We start from the raw sequence: 21,211 nt of genomic DNA, 5'->3' as shown, positions 1-21,211 counted from the left end.
TAACCTTTGAAGTTTGTTTAAGTTATCTTTCACTGAGTGGTGTTAATTTATTAAAATAGCAAAATAATTAATAATTAAAAATCATAATTTTCAATAAAAGTGCCTTCTCGCTTTTAAAATTACAATTTGAAATAAATAAAACGGGATTTAAATAAAAAAATGAAAACAAAACTGAAATTAAAAGTTAAAAGGACCTGAACGCGTGTCCGTGTTGGCGGATTAAAAGTAGGCGCGAGTTTCCCTCCTCCTCCTCCTCCAATTTACTCATAGGCCGTAGAACGTTGTTTTATTCATAAAGAGACGAAATTTGCATAAAGATACGGAAGAAGGGGGAGTTGTAAAAATAAGAGAAAATAAAATAAAAAAGTAAAAAAAGTTAGTTGGGTTCAGTTATAGTTTGTTGGCATTCATTCCCCTTCACGAGAGCTAAGCTAAGCCAAGCCTAGCGAGTAGCGCGCGCGCGAGAGAGAGAAAAGTGAAAGTTGTTTCGCTACTTTTTCTCCCGCTAAAACTCTCGCGCCAAATTTTTCCCCACGTGGTTTTCTAAACTGAATGAGTATAGGCCTATATCCAAGTAGCGGCGCGCGCGGGGATTTTCGGGGAGAAAGTGACTCTATATAATATTATATATATAGATTTACGATACTACATCATGTAAGGTCAAATCGCTTGTTGTTGTTTTTTCATTCCTTTTTACACTATACGTTAGTCTTTTCAGTCGCTCATTAGAAAAAAAGTAAGGGGGGAAGGGATGGTCCTACAGCCGCTTTTCCCGCCGTATAAGACCGTTATGTTATGATTCATTTTTGAAATAAAAAAAAAAATAAAATAAAAAGAAAGCTTAAAAGACAGGTTATACGGGTCTTCTTACGCGAGCGTATCGTCATTACGAAAAACGATTACATCGTTTTATGAGCGACTCGAAAGGATTCTACAAAAACGCCTTTAAACAAATACCTCAGCGCTCGAATTAATAGCATTTCACCTTAATGGTCGCGTTTTATAATAAAAATAAATAAATGGACTATGAGCAAACGTTTGTTCAAGCGAAAAGTTTTCAGAATTCCGTGGGCGAAGATTTCGATTTGATTCAAATTAAATTAAATTAAATTAAATTAAATTAATAGTAAATAAAATTAATATCTAGGATTTTTTATTGTCTTGTTTATTTTAAACTATAGCTAATCTACCCTGGGTTGCCAGGTTGTTTTAAAGGCTTTTTAAAATTTTACCTATAAAGAAATATCTGCATTATTTTATAAAAACTAATTTTTTACAAACAAATAAATAAATAAATAAATAAACTTAATCAAATATATAATTATTATCTTATTATACTAGCGCCCCAAACATTATTATTTTCACCAGACCCCAAAAATCTCCACTAAATAAAATTATTGCCCCTTAAGCACCGGTGCATTGCGGGTTATACATTTTTACAGGGGCTATGGAAAAAACCATTATAAAGGTTACCCCTGTAAGTCGGCTTCAAATTGGATAAAATAATTCTTAAAACTATTTTTACATTTTTCCGCCATTATAAAATATTTAAATTAAATATCTTTTGGCTCAAATCTTCCCCGAAACACTTCAAATACTCTATATTTCATACACGGATTGTCGGAATCTTTTAGGAAATATGATAAAAGCAAATGAAATATGCGAAACAAAACCGTGTAGATATCGGTAGACAAACGGCACAAAAAATCCGGGTACTATCTAACAGCGGCAAATGAAAACAGTATAAGTTTCAATATAAAGATAATCCTGAATTAATGAGGGTTATAGAACCGATACTGGCTTCGATTATTGCCAATTTCATCATCCATTATTCATGATGATAAAAAGTACCATTCATCCCTATCACCTTTGCCATATTTTTTTACGAGGAAGGGGGAACTCAGTAATAAGAAGCCACGGAAACGGAGCTGGGATAATAAAATCTGGAAGAATGACGTCATTGTGACGTAAGAAACTATCTTCCCACAATCATTTAAAAAAAATCAAACCCCCTCCCCCCGTTTAATGGATTTGGTAAAATAAACCACTTTAAACTCACCCTATGGGGTTGAAAGGTCTTTTCGTACAATAGTTAAAATTAATTGGCTCTCAATTCTTAATTAATTTGTTAATCCAAATAGTTTTCTTAAAGTAATTGGAGTTTTGAGAGAAAAATAAAAATAAATTAAAACAATATTGAAGACATTTCCATTTTTGCATTCAAAGAAATACTTAAAAAGTATTTATTTTTTAAAACAATACAGCCATGTCGAATATATGGCGCTAAGACTATATGGCTTCGATTAATTAGGGATTTAACGAAACAGGGGATTTATTATAAAATAATCTCTTTCCAAGGCTTTCTCTCTGCACTAAAGTTGAAAGTTCAAGAGTCGTGAGAAAAAATAAAAATAATAATTTATTAACTTTAGAAGTTTTAATGAACGAGAAAAGCAAAAATATGGGAAATAAAGTTTGATATTTTCAGACGAATAGTTTTGGAGATAATTTCGCCTCTGGTTGTTTAGAAACAGTAAACACTACAATAATATTTAAATAGAAACTAAAATTACTAATGAGGAAAATTATACGGAATATAATTAAAAATATATTCAATGGAGAAAATGTATATTTTAATTAAGTCAAAGTGAATTAATAATTTAATGGTAAAATCTCACAATTTAGCTCCTTGGTTTCTACCAAAGATTAACAACCTTAAGCAAGAACTAAACTGAACTAATTTAAGTTTACTGGCAGCCCTGCACCGTGCTCCAATGAAATGAAAGCGCGGGAAAAATTCTTCAGCCAGTTTCGTGACAAAAAACAAAACAAAAAAAAACCTACATTTGTTTTTCACGAAACAACAAAACTCAAAAAATTCCCAAGAAAAGTATTTAACAAATCGCAGATAAAGAATACACAAATCTGAAACTCGATATCTCGCGTGAGATAATGGAATTAATAAAAAAGGTAAACAATTGTTGCGCCTGGTAAAGTGTACGGTTGCAATGACGTTTACGACAAAAGACCAAAAAAGAAAAAGATTACAACCCCCATCCCCTGATCCTAAGTTCCTTCCCAATTCCCAATACTACAGCAGAAGAACAGTCCCCTGTTCCAAAAAGGGGGTTCTTTTTATTATTTTCTTTCCCCCCCCCCCCCCAATGTTCCTTCACTGTTAACCGCCTATATATATATCGACTGTGGATTCTGGAACCGAAATTCGAGGTCAATACAAAAAAGAGGTAAAGCTCTCAAAACGCTAGGGCCGCAGCCATGCACTACGAGGCGCAAAAACAAGTTTCAAAATGGGGGGAAGAGAAGCCATTCACCACCGAGCAAGCGGACAATAAAGAATTTCCTTCCTTAGGGCTATTTCTATATATTTCTTTCTTTTTTTAAATTTTTTATTATTTTTGCTTCCCAAACTTTTTATCGAGGGTTTTTACACGTGTTTTTAAAAAACCGGCTAAATTGGCAGGATTTCTTAAAAAAAAAGTTTAAAAATAAAAATTTTTACTTCCCATTGCTAGCTAGGTCGAAGCGAATTTTTATTGGTTTCAAATTAATTTAGACACGAGCATCTAACCTTAGTATAATTAGTTAATTAATTGATATTAATATTTTATTCATTAGAAAGAAATAAAACATATCTTACGCGTTCCTTAAATTCTTTAAAGATAATATAAATTTAGATAAATAAGTTATTAATAGATCAACTTTATTTTTTTTCTTTTTGCCTCTTAGCTTGGGGGACATTTCAGGGGCGCGCATTTTTATTTTCCTTTTCCAAGTTTACCCGGGTCATAAAGGGGCCCCTACGAATAAGAAGAAGAAAAAAATATATATTTTTGACATTGGATAATCTGCTATATCGCATCCTCTTTTTACTGCACGTAGCGTAGCATCTCTCTCTCTCTCTCTAAGAGGAGATCTTTTGGATTTCTTCAAGGTCATTTCTTTTCATTAATATAAATAGACCATTTTGAAGTCACTGGTTATACTATACTGTATAGTATAGTTACTATAATGTAGTCCTTATAAAATATTAAGGACTACTACTGAGAAAGACGATATCTTTCCGTCGCGTCTTGAAGAAGATGGGCATATTTTGTTTTAACGGTGGCTTGTAAAAAAAAAAAATTATAAGCACTGAATAAAAAATCTATAAACGCGCGCGCCAGTTAGAACATAGTAACGGAAATCTCAATTTAAACTAAACGGAGCTAGAGATAGCGTTAATTTCCCGTTTTCCATAACACGCTGTCGTTTAAAAACACTCTAAACATTCATAACATTTTGTTATTAATACCGTTTGGCCAATTTCCCGTAGGGGGGAGCGCCGGAGGTGATGGAAATTTATGCCCACTTTCGTTTCTAATTATTATTTAGATTATAATAATAACATTTACGGGGAAAAGGACGACCACGACGTAACGACGCGCTAATTAATACTTTCCCCCTTCTCTATTTCATAATCGCCGGGCGATAATTTGAATAATTTGTAGTTTTGGAATTATGTGGATTCTCTCGCTCTCTCTCTCTCCTTTGCCTTCGTCCCTCCCCCCATTTTGGCTTCTCTGCCCTCGTCCGGAATCCCGAAATAAGATGAAACGTGCGCCGCCCAAACGCCGATATATATTATATACAAAATTGAAAGAGTAGGGAGAGTAGAGTAGAGTAGAGTAGAGTAGAGCGCCCGAGATTGTGTGACATTTTAGTGTATAATCTTATTCTTTGTTGCAAATACTATTTACGCGGGAATGAAAACCGGCCAATAACTAGGGGTTGCGAGAGCTCTTTCGGCCAATCAAAGACTAGTTTACGTCGTCCCGTATTTACAGTCAAGTAGGCATTTTGGCCGCGTAGTATTTTATCAAAATCGGAGCGACTTTCCGAGTGGCTTCCAAACGATAGAGAAAGGGTTTTCAAGTATAGTTACGTCGAGATTAGAGAAGATTAGGCGGTAATTAGTATTAGTTGGTATTTTAAAGCGAGGGACTATTTGTTCGGATGATCGGCGCGCGCACATCGACTCTTCCGCGGTTAATGAAATCAGTCTCGTGTTCAACGCTCTGTTCGGTAAAGCTTTCTCGACAGGTACTTCGTAGTAAATAACCTATGGAGTGTATAGATATGCGTAAAATTCGGATTAATTTATGGCTTGCGGCGTTAAAAAACAAATTTACGCGATAACGACACTATTCTTGTGTTTTAGCGTTCGAGGTAAGCCTTTTTCAGTCCTTGCCATTGTCATTTTTTTGCCGCCGCGCCGCCGAACCCGCGCGTTGCTCTCGGGGCTTTTAGGCCTAGCTCGCTCTGCCTCTTCTCTCTCTTTTTTTTCGCAGTCCTAGCGCCTCACTTCTTGTTTTATTGGAAAAGAACGAACGTGTTTGCGGTAGTTTTTTCTTCCGTCATGGCTGTTCTTGCTCGATAAAAACTAAAATCGGCAATTTCGATGACGAATGTTACCTTTCCTAGGCGAATATCCGAGAAATTCCCAATTTTCTAAAGCCTTTTTATCCTTCTAGTAGAACCGAAACGAACGGTTTTATCCCACGGTTTAAAAACACCCCGAAAGCCCGTGCTTAAAGCCTTTACATACGTCGTGACGTTTTGGGAGAGGGGCTCTTTTGTTTTTACTAGGCTAAATTTGTTTTTCCTTTATCGGGGGATCCGCGTTTCGCGTGTACGTTTGCTCGTATTATTTTATTCGCGTTACGCCGAGGATACTCTTCTCTATAACGTTGTTTACATAAAATTCTTACCCATTACTCTTTATAATTATTAATGTCAAAACATCTTTAATTATTCAAAAATGACAACCCCCTCGTATTATCATATTTTTCCATAGAAATTATAACTAGGTTAAGTTACGCGATCGATTTATGCATGTTACGGTAAATTTTTGGTTCTTGAATAAAGTGTATTATCATTATAATAGTGTTTTATAATTGCATGGCTTCGTTTGTTATTGTTGTTTATTTTGCAAGGTATATAAACAACCCGAAATATAAATCCTATCATTAAAACCTCTATTAGATATATACAAATTTCAATGTCCTTTAAAATTTTGTAAATTATATTTTAAATCATTAATTCCACAAAAAATAATTTTATGGATCTACAATATTGTTATGCACATCATTAATGCCCCATTGCAATCAAAGCGTGATGAAATGTTTTGGGGCTATTACTAAAGTTATATAGTTTCGCAATCAAGTTAATCATACATAGACCATGCGTAAATAAACCCATAGACTAATGATCTACACGGACGTAGTAAATAAACCCATAGACTAATGATCTACACGGACGTAGTAAATAAACCCATAGACTAATGATCTACACGGACGTAGTAAATAAACCCATAGACTAATGATCTACACGGACGTAGTAAATAAACCCATAGACTAATGATCTACACGGACGTAGTTAAGTCCATATAAACTCTCCAAAAACTGTTATATAAATATAAATCGACTTTACAAATTTAATGAACTTGTAAATCGGCAACTTCAGAAAGAATTTAACCAAAACAAACAATATATCATAGTTGTCAATGTCATATTTCAAACCAATCTTTAAATAACCCTTGACATGTAGCACAAATTCATATAGTATTTGTGTCAATAAATGTTTTTTTTAGCTAAATCGCCTTTAACGGTGACACTTGGATTCACAAATTTGTCTCCAAATGAGGTAGTGGCTCACAAAAACAAACCGCTACTCCTAAATTGTTCTGGATATACGGATAATAAATATGGCCCTTTATTGGTGTCGTGGTTTTACGAGGTATAATAAATAAATTTAAAAAACCCTAAAAAAAAAAAAAACCAGGAGATCTAAACTAATACGAAACCGATTGATTTAAAAATAAAAAGGGAGAGTTAATCAAAGAAGGCAACGGGCATAAAATTCTTGAAAATGGCTCGCTTTACATCGATAAAGTTCAGTCTCAACGAAAACGTAGCAGTAAACGAGACGATGGCATTTACAGATGCATGCTCCGTAATAAAATCGGAGCTTTACTCAGCAAACCTATTGAAGTTGTCATAGCTCGTGCGTACACTGATTTTAAAAATTATCCACTCCCCGCCCCCGCCCCCGTGCTCTTCTGTTGGCCATTAATTAATTACAACTTAATCCTCTGACTGATAGATATGGCAAAAACCTTTACTATTTCCCCCGAGTCTGTAACTGTCGAAGAAGGTAGTGTCGCTCGTTTTCAGTGCCAAATTTTTGCTGTACCAACTGCTGTTATTTCCTGGTACCAAAATGACCAACCTCTACCTCTCAGTAATAAATGGTAAATACACGTGTTATACTTCGATAAACAAGATTCGATCCAACAAAAATAAATCACATAATCTATGTGATTTTATACGTTGTTTCAATCACGACAATTCAAAACCCACGTATCCCTAAAGATTACACATTATTCCTTTAAAGGTACGAAACATTACCTTCTGGTATATTGCAAATTATAAACGTTTCGAAAGCCCTTGAGGGCCAGTACCATTGCGCGGCCAACAATGAATTTAAAAAGCGAGAATCTCAAAAGTTTTCCCTCGCTGTTAATGATGGTAAATAATAAAGACATCGTCAATTTTTTCCTTCACACGCGCAGACCTAAATTTTGAACCATTTTAAAGCATCTACAACCTCCGAGCCTCCCCAGTTCCTGAGTATCCCTTCTCATCAAACCGTTGTTGAGAATGATACCGTCATTTTGGAGTGCTTGGTCAAGGGTTCGCCTTTACCAAAATTATCTTGGAGGAAGAAGGATAGAAATAAGACTGGTAAACATGGCAACTAGAACAGTTACTGACAATACTGGTGGTGCTACTATCGAACTTTGTTTTCAGAGAGTGCCATAGATTCGAACAGAGTTACTATCACTGGGCAAGGAAATTTGCATATTGCCTCTGTCAATGTCAGTGATGACGGTTTGTACAGATGCATCGCGACAGTTCCGGACCCGGAAACGGGTTTAACTTACGAAATATCTCAAGAATCGACTCTCAATGTTCATAGTACGGGAAAACATTGGAAAATCATCGCGTCAGTTTCTGTAATTGTTTTATCATTGCAGGCCCGCCTAGATTTATTAAGTACCCTATAAGCCAAGAATATCCTCCCGCCTTAACCGCGCGTTTTACTTGCGGCGCTGTGGGTTTTCCTATCCCCACAATACAATGGTACAAAAACGGGGAACCCTTATACATCAACGGGCGCATTGAACAAGTCATCAAGTTCGAAAACATACACAGTCTCTCCATCACGCAAACCATCCTAGCAGATTCGGGAGTGTACCAATGTATGGCTAATAATTCAGTTGGAACTGTATCAACCGCGGCCAGATTAAATGTTACCAAAAGAGGTAAAGGGGGTTAAGAGAACGGTTAAATTGTCTTCAAACACTAACCAATCTTTAATTGTTCATTTTAAACAGATAACCAACCCAAACCTCCTCAAGGACTGATGGCGAGAACATTATCAAGCACTTCGGTTCTACTTTCCTGGCAGCCTTCCATTTCGCCCGTTGGTTTACACATTCAAGCGTACTCGGTCCATTACTTTCCCACAAAAGGCGGCATAGAAAACCAAATTGTGTTATTCGACAATACCACCCAATTGATCGACAAATTAAGTCCTTTCACCAATTATTCCTTTTACGTTCGAGCTTACAGTGACAAAACCGTCAGCGAGCAATCAGAAACGATTACGCATATGACTGGGGAAGATAGTAAGCTATACATCCCTTATCCTTTTTAAATCTTTTAAAGGATCTAAGAATTTCCATTCTTTAGTTCCGATCGCGGCACCCTCTGTCAAACTGGAGAGCGTCAGTCCAACAACCATAAAAGTATCTTGGAACCCATTACCATTGGATATTGCTCGAGGAATAATCAGAAATTATATTATCTATTATCGAAGACATAATCAACCTTCTCATAGCAAAATTGAAGTTTCTGGCAACATGTTAGAGTATACCATCACTGGTAAATATCCTTTTGTGCTAGCTAGCATCATTTAAAGGGAGGGTGAAGTAGAAAATCAAGTGATTTTTTATCGATTCTTCTACTAATTATAAGACCAGTCTGCATAGTCAAACATTCAGGAAATACAGACTCCGAATGATTTTAAAATTATTTCAAATTAGGTTCAGATTTTAAGGATAATTTTAAAGAAGGACTGCCGACCAATCGTGTAACGCCCTGCCTTTTTATTAACAAATTTCTCGTGGCACGTTCCGCGTTGAATGAAATTTATCACGAGATTTGATAAAATCAGGCGCGCGACGTGACAATCGTGGCGCGAGACACTGAGTGTGCCACGAGAATTTTGTTATCAAAAAGGCAGGGCGTTACGCGATTGGTCGGAGGACCTTCTTTAAAATTATCCTTTAAATCTGAACCTAATTTGAATTTTAAAATCATTCGGAGTCAGTATTTCCTGAATTTTTCATTATGCGGACTGGTCTTAAAATTGGTAGAAGAATCGATAAAAAATCACTTGATTTTCTACTTCACCCTCCCTTTAAGGGAGATGAATAGACTGAGCCTTAATTGAGGGGGGTTATCTATCTGCCTTTTGTCAAAACAGGACTAGCACCCAAAAATAAGTACGAAGTTAGAGTACTGGCGGGAACCAAAATGGGTTTTCCTCATTTGCCTGATAGCCAATGGCCTTGGGTTTTGATTGAAACACCAGGTTTACCAGAGGCCAAAGGTAAAACAAAAACTAGACAGGTGTTAAAAGCTTAAAGGCTGACGTTTTTATCAAAATCATATCTAGTTCCTCCAGCTCCAAACCTTCAATTAACTGTTGTTAACTCGTCAACCATTGAGGCTAAATGGTTTGTGGAAGTGTCCGATGATGTTCCACCTCTACTAGGGTACAAATTATCCTATAGGAAACAGGGACATCAATTGAAAGGACCTTTTCAGGTCCCTGCTAATGTTACAACGTTTCTTCTAAGCGAATTAGGTAAATTTAAAACGGTTTTACGCGATGTCCCGTCAACTAATGAGTATTTTATCATAGCATTACAAACATGGTACGAAGTTAACATAGCCGCTTACAATCGAGATGGGGATGGGGAGGAAACTGCTAGATCCATTTCAACTCTTCCAGAGGGTAGTTCACCTATTAAAGATGAATGTAAGATTCTCTTATCCTTGTTTGTCCCCTCGCGTGTGCTCATATATAGTCTTGTACTACACAGTTATCGAACCACCGAGTAATATGGAGGGTCAGCCTATTAATTCGACTACAGTTAAACTGCAATGGAAAGTGCCGGTGAATAACCATAACATCAGTCACTACACTGTGAAGTACAGAGTGGCGAATAGCGGAAAAGAGAATAATTTAACAACGGTGGAGTACAACAGCGCTGATAACAAAGCCATCATCTCTGGACTAAAACCATTCACTCTCTACGAGTTTTCTGTTGGTTCGAACGACTTCAAAAACCATCGAAGCAGCTTTAGCCTAAAGATTGAATGCAGAACATTGGAAGATAGTAAGTATAATGCGAGGGGGTAGACACTTGAGAACTCAGGTGTACAATATGTCTTGAACTCAATGTACTGTCAAAGCTGAACTCTGAGTTCCGAAGGCTTTGTACTCAATGCACTGTCAAAGCTGAACTCTGAGTTCCGAAGGCTTTGAACTCAATGCACTGTCAAAGCTGAACTCTGAGTTCCGAAGGCTTTGAACTCAATGCACTGTCAAAGCTGAACTCTGAGTTCCGAAGGCTTTGAACTCAATGCACTGTCAAAGCTGAACTCTGAGTTCCGAAGGCTTTGAACTCAATGCACTGTCAAAGCTGAACTCTGAGTTCCGAAGGCTTTGTACTCAATGCACTGTCAAAGCTGAACTCTGAGTTCCGAAGGCTTTGAACTCAATGCACTGTCAAAGCTGAACTCTTGAACTCAGGTGTACACAGAGATCCAAAGTGTCTACCCCCTCGGTATAATGATAGTTTTTCCAAATTTTATGTAGGCATATTTTAATTTCACGTAATTTTTATTAGAACCCGGTCCCCCTCGCGATGTAAGTTGGATACCATTGAACCAAACCTCAATTAGACTAAGTTGGCAAGCTCCCTTGGAAGAGAATGGAGAAATTTTGGCCTATTACGTCATGTACAAAATTTACAAAACCGAAGTTGAAAAGGAACAATGGAAAAAAGTTCCCGATTCGAAGTTAGACACTATAATCACGGATATATTGACAAACGTGTCCTATTCGCTGGCGGTAAAAGCAGAAACAAAGGCCGGTCAGGGACCATCTTCCCCTATACTATCTATAAAGATACCTGGACAGAGGAATAACACGGGCACCACAAAAACCATCACCGATAGAAAACTTAGTGTGGAAGGCAATGATCCATTCTTAGGCATCATCTTAGGAGTCGCCATCGGAGTCTTTTGCATTATCATTTGCGTCTTCATAATATTATTTAGGAACAGGTAAGGACTTTTTTAATTGTGTTTTTCCTTCACAATTAAACGTAAAATTGAGGTTTTGCGCGAAAAAAAAAAACCACTTTTTTTTTGTTGCAGATGTCTCACATTTGCAAATCACGATACAAATTTCATTTGCTGTTGTGGTAAAGTAGAGCAAATACCTCGGGAAAATGGTACTCTCCCTCAATTAGAAAGAGGAGGACATAAAAGGATAGAGGGGTCAGATTTACAAGAAATGGCTCCTATGCTAACACAAATTCCTGATGACAATCATTTGGACACAAAGGCAAGTCTTTCTTTATTTTTGAGGGATCATCGTCTCGGCACAATGTTCATTCATTTATAGGGGGGGCGGTCATCGTAGTTTATTTTAAAATTCGATAAATTTTGATATTATTATTCGAAATTATGGCAATTACGCCTAACTTAAAATGTTTTTACCCCGCTGTTGTATCACAGGGAGGTTACCCTTTAACAAATGGTCACGCAAATGGCATTCATTACTCAACCGGTGATCAGAATCACAAACCTTACGCAAATGGGATTGCTATTAACAGAACTAATCCTCCTCATGATAACCATAAAGTAATTTCATAATTTCATTAACCCCCAACGCGTCACCCCAAGAAACCTCCTTGTAATTTGTACCGTTTCTTACTCAGGGTATTCTTCCACCGGTGGTAAAAGATAATGATAACGAGGATAAAGCTATCGCGACTTCTATAATAATAAAGGAGAACTCTTCCATATTAACGAGTAACGGGCCTAAAAAAGCAGTGGTAGTCGCGGCGGCGGCGGCAGCTCCATCAGTCGCGGTGGTGCCAAGGGCTATGAACGGGTCGGCTTCTAAAGATCAAAAGCCCGATGACAAAAATTGTTTTAACGGTGGTAAAGTTATTACGTCAAACGGTGGTGCAAATTCTAATTCTAAAGACGACAATGAAAGCGGCGCGAAGAAAGCATTGGATACGGATAAATACCAAAAACTAACGATAACGGAAGGAAAATCGCAAAACTCAGTTTGTAATAAATACGCAGCGCCTATCGCGACCGCGCAAGAAACGGAAAAGGAACCTTCGCTAAATGATTCTCAAGGGGAATCCGATGACGAAGCTAACGCGTCCGTTTCGTTGCTCTTACCATCCAAGTTTTCTCAGCCTAACGCGAGCAATGCTACCGCGGTTTAAGAAGAAAGCAAAAACAAAAAAACAAACAAACAAACAAACAAAGAAATCCGACGCACAGACTAGCGATATTGTAAGTCCCATTTGTTTTTTGTTTCTTTCTTTCTTTCTTTCTTTGTAGTTTATTTCTTTTTATTATTATTATTTTTTTTTTGAAAAATCGAACCAGTGATTTTTTTTTTTTAAACAAAGCGCAATTTCAAAATTAATCAGAGGGTACCTTTCCTCCCTCATATATTCATTTTATACTCAAAATGTTTCTTCATAAACTAAACTAAACTAAACTAGGCTTTTCCGGTACCAAATCTTCGTAAACGTAAAGTTTAAAGTTCTTTCCCCTGGTTACTTATTTAAATTATCATCACAAACTATAGCTTATAGCTATCCATCCCCTTAAACGAAACAAATAATATTTTTGAATCTCTACTGTCGAAACACTGCCGTAAAGACACGCCCCCCAACCAACCGTAATACGTAATTCCTAAAAACAATACTTTTGCTGCTCTAAAGAGCGCAAAAGTAAAAACGAAACTACCCTACGTGTTTAATTTTGTCATTGCGCATTTTTACATTAATGCTGGAAAACGGGTATTTTTTTCACAAGGTTATTAAGCACGTTATTGTATCGTGTTTTTTTATTATTAAGATATTTATGTTTTAGACTCAGTCTAAAGTTTAAAAAAAAAAAAAAATCCAATTAATCCCATCCCCACATGCACAGTAATGGGGTTTTTTTTTTTTTAATTAATTAAAGAGTCCTTTGCGATAGTAATTCCCTTTCGCCCCGCCCCCTACACCCACCCACCATCTTCCTAAGAAAGAAATAAACAAATATATTTAAATTATTTTTGCCCTTAAACTATTCTTAATTATTAATTAAACCTCGTTACATTAATTGAACTATTTCTTCTTAACTATAGTAAACAACTGTTTATAACAATCAATATTTATCTCTCTCTCTCTCTGTATCTTTATGGTTAGAAACACAAAAATAATCGGTCTTTTAGCGCAATTAACGTTTAATAAACGAAAATAAACATTAAACAAACAAACAAACACACCTATGATAGACCAGTGGCATTTCTTCAACAAAAATATTTTTTAACTATAAAAATAATAAATGGCATTTACACGTACGTTACTACAAACCAAAATAGACATTAGACATCATTAAACAAACAAACAAACAAACAAAAAAAGTGCCGTTTTTTAAGTATTTATTAAACAATGGCTTTATATTCTAAATCTCAAATAAATAAATAAACCAAATCATTTTCACGAAATAAATAAATAAATAAACATTTACATCTTAGTCACACACGATAAACAAACAAAAAACCCCCCATTAAAATAAACAAACAAACAAATACAGTGCTTTAAAACATTTTTTACATATGCAGGCTATTTTAGAATATTTTACTAATCTCTCTCTTGATCTATTCTATAATATTAAAACAAAATCTGGTTGGTAAATAAATATTACCAATTTGTTTTTGTTTTTTTTTTCCTTTTTGGGGTTTTTTTTTACGTACAAATGGTAAATAATAAGAACAACGACGACCGACCGAGTTCTTGTATCGTAATATAATATTTTAAACAGAAAACCGTTAGCTACGTGGCTCAATAACAATATACCTTTTCAAAGATATTACAATTACCGAAAAACACATCGCGCCTTCCCTGGTACTAAACAAACAAACATACATACATACATGAGTAGCGCACCTAACTATAGCCGTTTTATAAAACTACTACTAAAAAAAAAATAAACATGCGGGAACCGTAGGAGAAATAATTTTTTATAACTTTAGAAATATGTTTAAAAAATATTTTTTCAGACTATCCTTATTATTGTACCTGATAAAAAAAATGAAAAACAAAAAATTTGCGAAGAAGCTCAATAACTCTTTGCGTACGTGTTTATATATAAAAAAACATTAAAAACAAACAACATTAGCGCACACATTTTTACGAAAACATAAAAAAACAACATAAATCAATATGTATTAGGTAATTAGTTATTTCTCGCCGCCGCCGAGATGCCACTGGTCAAATAGGGTAGCGGTTAATAATAAAAAACAACTAAAAAACAACAAAAAAAAAATAAATAATAATAAACCTTATCTCTAAAGTTCAAATAAGTGCCTTGATCAAATTTGTAACGAGCAATTGCAAAAAAAAAAAAAAAAAAAAAAAATATGATAATAATGGTTAAAAATTCTGGTCTTTCCAAAGGCCTTAAAACCAAAACAATATTCCTTGAAAAAACAAACATAAATAAACACAAATTAAAAAGCTAAATAAAAAAAAAAAGTTCGGAAGGCCTATAAAAAAAATTAACATTTCTCATCTTATATACATGTTCATCATTAATGAAAACAAAAATAACAATTCCTCTCCCCATCCTGTGCGTAATTTAAAACAGTCTTCCCAATTTAGACCTAAACCTAAAAAGTAAAAAAAACCCTTAAAAAAAATCTGGAAATCTTCAGGTAATTCTCAGTTTTTATTCATTCATTCATCGGGTGTCTAAGCTTTCGTTTATTATTTTTATTAGTTAACCTACGACCATTCAGCACTAAATACTAATTATTTTATAATAATATTATAATTATAATTATTATTATTATTTTTAAAAAAAAAAACGGAAAACATAAAAAGAGATTTTAGAGAAAGGGCACTAAAAGTCTCGGAATATATTGACGAAATATTTATATATATAAATATAAATCGTTACAAAAAACTGGCAAAACAACCGCACAACAATAGAACCCAAGCAGCATTTTTTTTTAAATTCCCCCCAGATCTACCTCATTGTATATTTGCGTAGGCTCATAGGGTTTATTTTTTGTCTCAGGGATACAAACGTAAGAAAAAAAAAAGCTTAAAAAATGTAAAAGAGCGGATTCAACAATAATCTCTCGTTCCCCTTTGAGCTGTCAGTTATCGATATGATATGTCGTAAAAAAAAGTCTTATTAAATTAAACTGGTAGCTGGTATACAAAAATCCTCCTGATTTGATAGATTTTGGTATATATATAAAATGAACTGATATTATTTTAATTATAGCCCTAATTAATATTTGGTAGGAAACATGTTATTTAAATTGATTGGTTTTCAATTGAATAATTGATTTAACTCGTGAAATTGACACCGTATTTTAATTTTTATTTCTTATTAAATTGGGTGTGGTTAATATTACCAAGAAGCCATATCTAGTTTACTAGGGAGAAGTTATAAGATTCCGAAGTATTAGCGCGCCATAGTCCCAGTCCCCCTTTCAAAATACAAGGGGGGACGTAAAAGGCGGCCGCCGGGCTATTTCGCCTCTACTTAGTCGGAAAATATGACTGTAATTTTCGTCATTCGCGTCGCCACGCCGACGTGAGTTTTCAAGAACCAATGAGATGCTGGTTGTAATTTAGAGGACTGAGATAAAGCTAGAAAGTAGAAATGTGGCGAATTTATTTACCTTCTCCCTAGTAAAATAGATATCGCTTCTTGATATTACCAATTTAAAACATAAACGCCTTTAGCTATTCATTTAATTTTAAATGAATTAGCGTATTCCGAAACTCGTGTACAAATTTATTTTATTTTTAATAAATTTGAATATCGGTTCATTTTAAATATAAAAATCTATCAAATTGTACTAAGGCCAAAAAACCAAAAAATTTTGGTTCTGTGAACGTACCCCCATTCCTTTTTGGTTTTTTTTTTCAAATGTAATTTAGAGCCTAATGTATTTTTTTTAACGCTTATTATTATTATTATTATTATTATTATGTGTGTTGTTTTTTAAAATTTCCAAAAGGTAGTGTTTAAATTTCGACTATGAAAAAAATAAATAAAATAAAAAAGATTTGTTTGTGAAAGGAAAATTAAAAAAAAACAACATCAAAAGCAAAAATGAAAATGTTGGAGTGGAGATAAGAAAAATGGGATTTAAAAATTCAAAAAAAAAAAAAAATGCTCACTGTAAGATAGTGTGTAATATATTGTACGTATACCGAACGTGAGGTCTCCGTTAAAAAAAGCATTAAAAATCATAATTCAGACCTAAAATATTTGTCAATTAACGCAAAAAAAAAAACAAAAAAATTATATAAATATATATAACTGTAGTAAAATGAAAAAGATTGAAGACTTAAAGAGAATGAATTTTCACTAATCTCATTTTGCAAAAAAAAAAAAAAATTAATTTCTTCCGATAAAAGAGTTTAGATGGATAATGTAAAAGTTAATTAAAATCAAACGCTTAATTTCCATAATACAATTTGAACAAAATGATAATTATGGAATATTAGACGCCGCTAAATTTTCTTCTTAAAATAAAAATAATTCAACGAAGAAATATTGCTAATTTAGTATTAAAAAAATAAAAATAAAATAAAATGCAAGTTAAATTTTCTCTCCAAAACTATATAAAAACAAATGCAAAAAAAAAGTGTGGTGGTTATGTCGAAGTAAATAACATGAAAAATGGGGCTAATTACAATTACATACATATTCGGGATGATTAAAAAAATATGTAAATTTATATTTTAAAAAAAATCATGATGTTAATGTTAAAAGTAAAATTAAAAAAAAATATATAAAAATATAAAAAAATAAAAAATGGATTACCGCAAAAGATTGACGGAAAAGTAAAAATAATTTAGACGTTGGGCTTCATAAAAAAAAATGTGAAAGAATTGTGAAAAAGTAATTTAAGATTTAGAATGTGTAGTGAAAAAAAAAAAAAATAAGAGTTGAAAAAAAAAACACAAGAATGTTTTGGTGTGTCGAGTTATATATAAAACAAATAATTTGTTTTATTTTGTGATAGTATAATCAACAAAATAAATTTATTTGTAATTGGTATCGCAATTATAATTTGAAGGGCAAACAAAAAAAAAAAATATTTGAATTGTTTTTTTTTTGGTTTTTGCAAAAAAAAATGCAAATGCGTATGTAGGAAATTTATATAAGAAATTTAAATATTATTATTATTGGTTGTTAAATTTGTAGCTTATTTAAAAACTAATTGACTAATTTTCCGCGGCTTTTAACAACTTTAACTTTTTGAATATATTTGAAAAAAAAAAAAAAAATTAGAATAAAAAAAATTTCTCTTTTTCCCTCTCCACCCTTTTTCTAAGTGTTTGTCTTAATTTAAATGAAAAAAAAAAAAAATTGGGTACAGCGTTAACCGGTGATTAATCTATTAGATAAATAAATGAAAAAAAAAAATGTATCCAAAAGCCCCTCCCCCCCAAATAAATTATGTAAAAAAAATAATTAACCCCCCCCCCCAAAAAATATCCCTTTTTGAATACTTGTAGCGTTAAAAAAAATCATAGTTATTGCTATAATAATAACCATATAAAGTGAAACGAAAAAAATTAAATTCTAAAAAAAAAACGGTAGAGCTACAGTTAATTACGGAACTTTTGCTCTAAACAGTTTTAAATTTATTTCTAAAAAAAAATTTTTTTTTTAGTTTAAAATTCATATAAAACTAAAAAATAAAAAAACTTATCTAAGGTTTACAGTGTGTGTAAGATAAAGAACGGTAGGTTGAGGTGGGAAAGTTGTTTTTTTTTTAAGTGAGTTATTTTATGACGATATATTCATTAGCTAAAGAAGAAAAGAAAAATCGAATTCATAATTTTGTTTTTACACCAATATATAATTTTTTTTTGTATTTTTGGTTCGAAACTACCTCACCCTCTCCCGAAATAAAATATAAAATATAAGGATTCTTCATACGAAAAACAAACAAAATAATAAATAAAAAATGTGCCATTTTCTCCAGGGAATTTACTAAAATAACGAAAAACAAATAAGTTTCGTAATTCGCGTCATCGATTTATTTTTTACTCATAGATACTACCTCAGATATCTCAATATTTTTTTTATATATGCTTTTTTTCCTTCTCGCGATATAGTTTTGGATTAAATAAAACCACAATTACCTAAAACCTAAAACCGTTGTCGTAAAAAAAATAGTATTAAACTTTTAACCACTTTATCCTCGTTTTTAATGAGTACTTAATTAAAGAAACTAACAACAGAACAACAACTTCCGCTGCCGTATTTTTCCATCGCTCTCTTTTAAGTCTCGAATTAATTAAAGAGTAAATACCTCCCTGGCGAGAGTTGGCAACATTTTTTAATAAAAATGCCTAAGAACACTTCCTAATGAAACAACAACAACAACAAAAACAACTTCTGTCAATTATTTTTTTCTTTTTTTTTTTTTTGTTAAGTAAAATTATTTTTCTACCGATGGCTTAATTTCTAGTGTTGTACAAAAATAATTAAAACAGTAAGTTGCTGCTATACTGTACCATCATTAAAAATCTTTTATAAGAAATAAAGTATGATGTACAAATTAAAAATAGATGAAAGAAGAAGAAAAAAAATCATAAAACATTATGTACAGTTCTCGTCATTAATAAATAAGTACTGATATTATCAGAAATGACAAAAACGTATTCTTTATTTCATGGGGATTTTATCGTATTTTCAGATACTAGTCACGTTATCCGCAGGTTTCGTACGTCTAATTCTTTCTACAATTACTACTATCAGCGCCGTGTTTGAGACTAAAGTTACTTCTGTAACAAGTTGGGGCAACTTTGGAGGCTCATAACTCTGGTTCTACTAGAGATACGGGGATGTCCTTTGAGTATGTTATAGTCCTATTTGTCCCCCATCCAACCATACTAAAAACTTGGGGATCGAGTCAACAGGGGCCAAGTAATTGAGGAAAATGTTCACAAACATACCCCCTCCATAGGAATATCATTACACCCAATTTTTGAGGCTCATAACTCTGGTTCTACTAGAGATACGGGGATGTCCTTTGAGTATGTTATAGTCCTATTTGTCCCCCATCCAACCATACTAAAAACTTGGGGATCGAATAAACAGGGGCCAAGTAATTGAAGAAAATTTTCATAAACATACCCCCTCCATAGGAATATCATTACACCCAACTTTGGAGGCTCATAACTCTGGTTCTACTAGAGAAACGGGGATGCCCTTTGAGTATGTTATAGTCCTATTTGTCCCCCATCCAACCATACTAAAAACTTGGGGATCGAGTAAACAGGGGCCAAGTAATTGAAGAAAATGTTCATAAACATACCCCCTCCATAGGAATATCATTACACCCAACTTTGGAGGCTCATAACTCTGGTTCTACTAGAGATACGGGGATGCCCTTTGAGTATGTTATAGTCCTATTTGTCCCCCATCCAACCATACTAAAAACTTGGGGATCGAGTAAACAGGGGCCAAGTAATTGAAGAAAATGTTCATAAACATACCCCCTCCATAGGAATATCATTACACCCAACTTTGGAGGCTCATAACTCTGGTTCTACTAGAGATACGGGGATGCCCTTTGAGTATGTTATAGTCCTATTTGTCCCCCATCCAACCATACTAAAAACTTGGGGATCGAGTAAACAGGGGCCAAGTAATTGAAGAAAATGTTCATAAACATACCCCCTCCATAGGAATATCATTACACCCAACTTTGGAGGCTCATAACTCTGGTTCTACTAGAGATACGGGGATGCCCTTTGAGTATGTTATAGCTGTAACTACTCTGGGAGAGATATTGAATTAGGTCTAGCTCTCGGACTGAAAAGAAAAGCTAGCTATGGCTGATTAGGATGAGTTTCCATGTTTCAAGAAAATTGAATGACGCGAGTTAAAACGGTAGTAACAAGAAACAGAGATTTTTATTTTTAGTTTTTTTTTTTGCTAAAAGGTTGCCTGAGGGGGTCCATCGAGTTGAAAGGTTCTTAGATATCTGATTTTACAATATAGCTCGCTCACCTAGAAAGGTGAGGAGGGCTCACAGTGTCCAGTATAGCATACGGCGCCAAGAAGCCGGCTAGACTGTAGGCTTTACAATGTCTTGCCCAAGTTTCCCCAATTCCCACGTGCGATAACAATCTCTTAAGAGATGCTGCACCAATTACCCCTTTTCTGAGAAGTTTTCTTCAAATAAGCTTTATTGTCCATTTGTCACAGTTTGACATATTTTAGGGTAGAGATTTTTAAGGGATACTTGTAAAGGTATACTTAAAATAAAATGAAAGCGCGTTTTTAAGAATCCCCACAGTTTCACCCCAAACTTTCGTAAAGCGATTTGCACGTGTTTACCACCAACACAACTACTACTTCCCAGCATAATATTGGTTAAGGGACTTTGAAATATTTCGACTAAAGTTGCTTAGAAAACAAGTTAACCTACTGTACACCCCTTAGTAACGATTTCACCCCAAATTTGTCAGCGCTGACAATAAGTTTAACGTGTATAATTCCCATTAACATTTGTTGTACATATGCACATATCGAAGGTTCGCTTTCTCAGAAAGCGTTATAACCATCGTATTTTGTGACAAAAATAAACTTTACCACTTACAAGTAGTCACTCAAGTACTAACTACTAGAATAAATAAAAATTTGACTTACGATTTTAAGATGCTGAAGTTCTAGATGTACGTAATTAAGTAGGCACACACGCTAAATATTTTAGGTCGCAATTA

General features: G+C 34.0%; 1 protein-coding gene and 1 long non-coding RNA gene across 2 annotated transcripts; one reads left to right on the top strand and one right to left on the bottom strand.

Annotated features, from left to right (window-relative positions):
• The first annotated feature begins 4,695 nt into the window (after window positions 1-4,695).
• Window positions 4,696-19,137, top strand: LOC149692249 (protogenin-like). The gene is made up of 18 exons (XM_089867950.1): window positions 4,696-5,226; window positions 6,650-6,795; window positions 6,885-7,062; window positions 7,162-7,309; window positions 7,453-7,586; window positions 7,656-7,802; window positions 7,869-8,036; window positions 8,096-8,383; window positions 8,456-8,749; window positions 8,814-9,005; window positions 9,610-9,735; window positions 9,802-9,993; window positions 10,051-10,167; window positions 10,232-10,528; window positions 11,042-11,480; window positions 11,574-11,763; window positions 11,937-12,062; window positions 12,140-19,137. Exons 1-18 carry the CDS (start codon window positions 5,160-5,162, stop codon window positions 12,662-12,664), a joined length of 3,774 nt encoding a protein of 1,257 aa, XP_089724076.1. The 5' UTR covers window positions 4,696-5,159; the 3' UTR covers window positions 12,665-19,137.
• LOC149692248 (uncharacterized) lies at window positions 18,960-21,129 on the bottom strand. The gene is made up of 2 exons (XR_016382654.1): window positions 19,731-21,129; window positions 18,960-19,329 (listed from the first exon to the last, which is right to left on the bottom strand). It is a non-coding gene; the product is annotated as an uncharacterized LOC149692248 (long non-coding RNA).
• Between the last annotated feature and the right edge of the window lie 82 nt (window positions 21,130-21,211).

Source organism: Phalangium opilio, unplaced genomic scaffold, assembly GCF_054372755.1.
Source record: "Phalangium opilio isolate 3A_F unplaced genomic scaffold, DU_Popi_V2 ptg000024l_1, whole genome shotgun sequence".
Lineage (NCBI taxonomy): Eukaryota > Metazoa > Arthropoda > Arachnida > Opiliones > Phalangiidae > Phalangium > Phalangium opilio.
The sequence above is the reverse complement of the archived record's forward strand: the minus strand, read 5'-3'. Positions and strand labels throughout refer to the sequence as shown.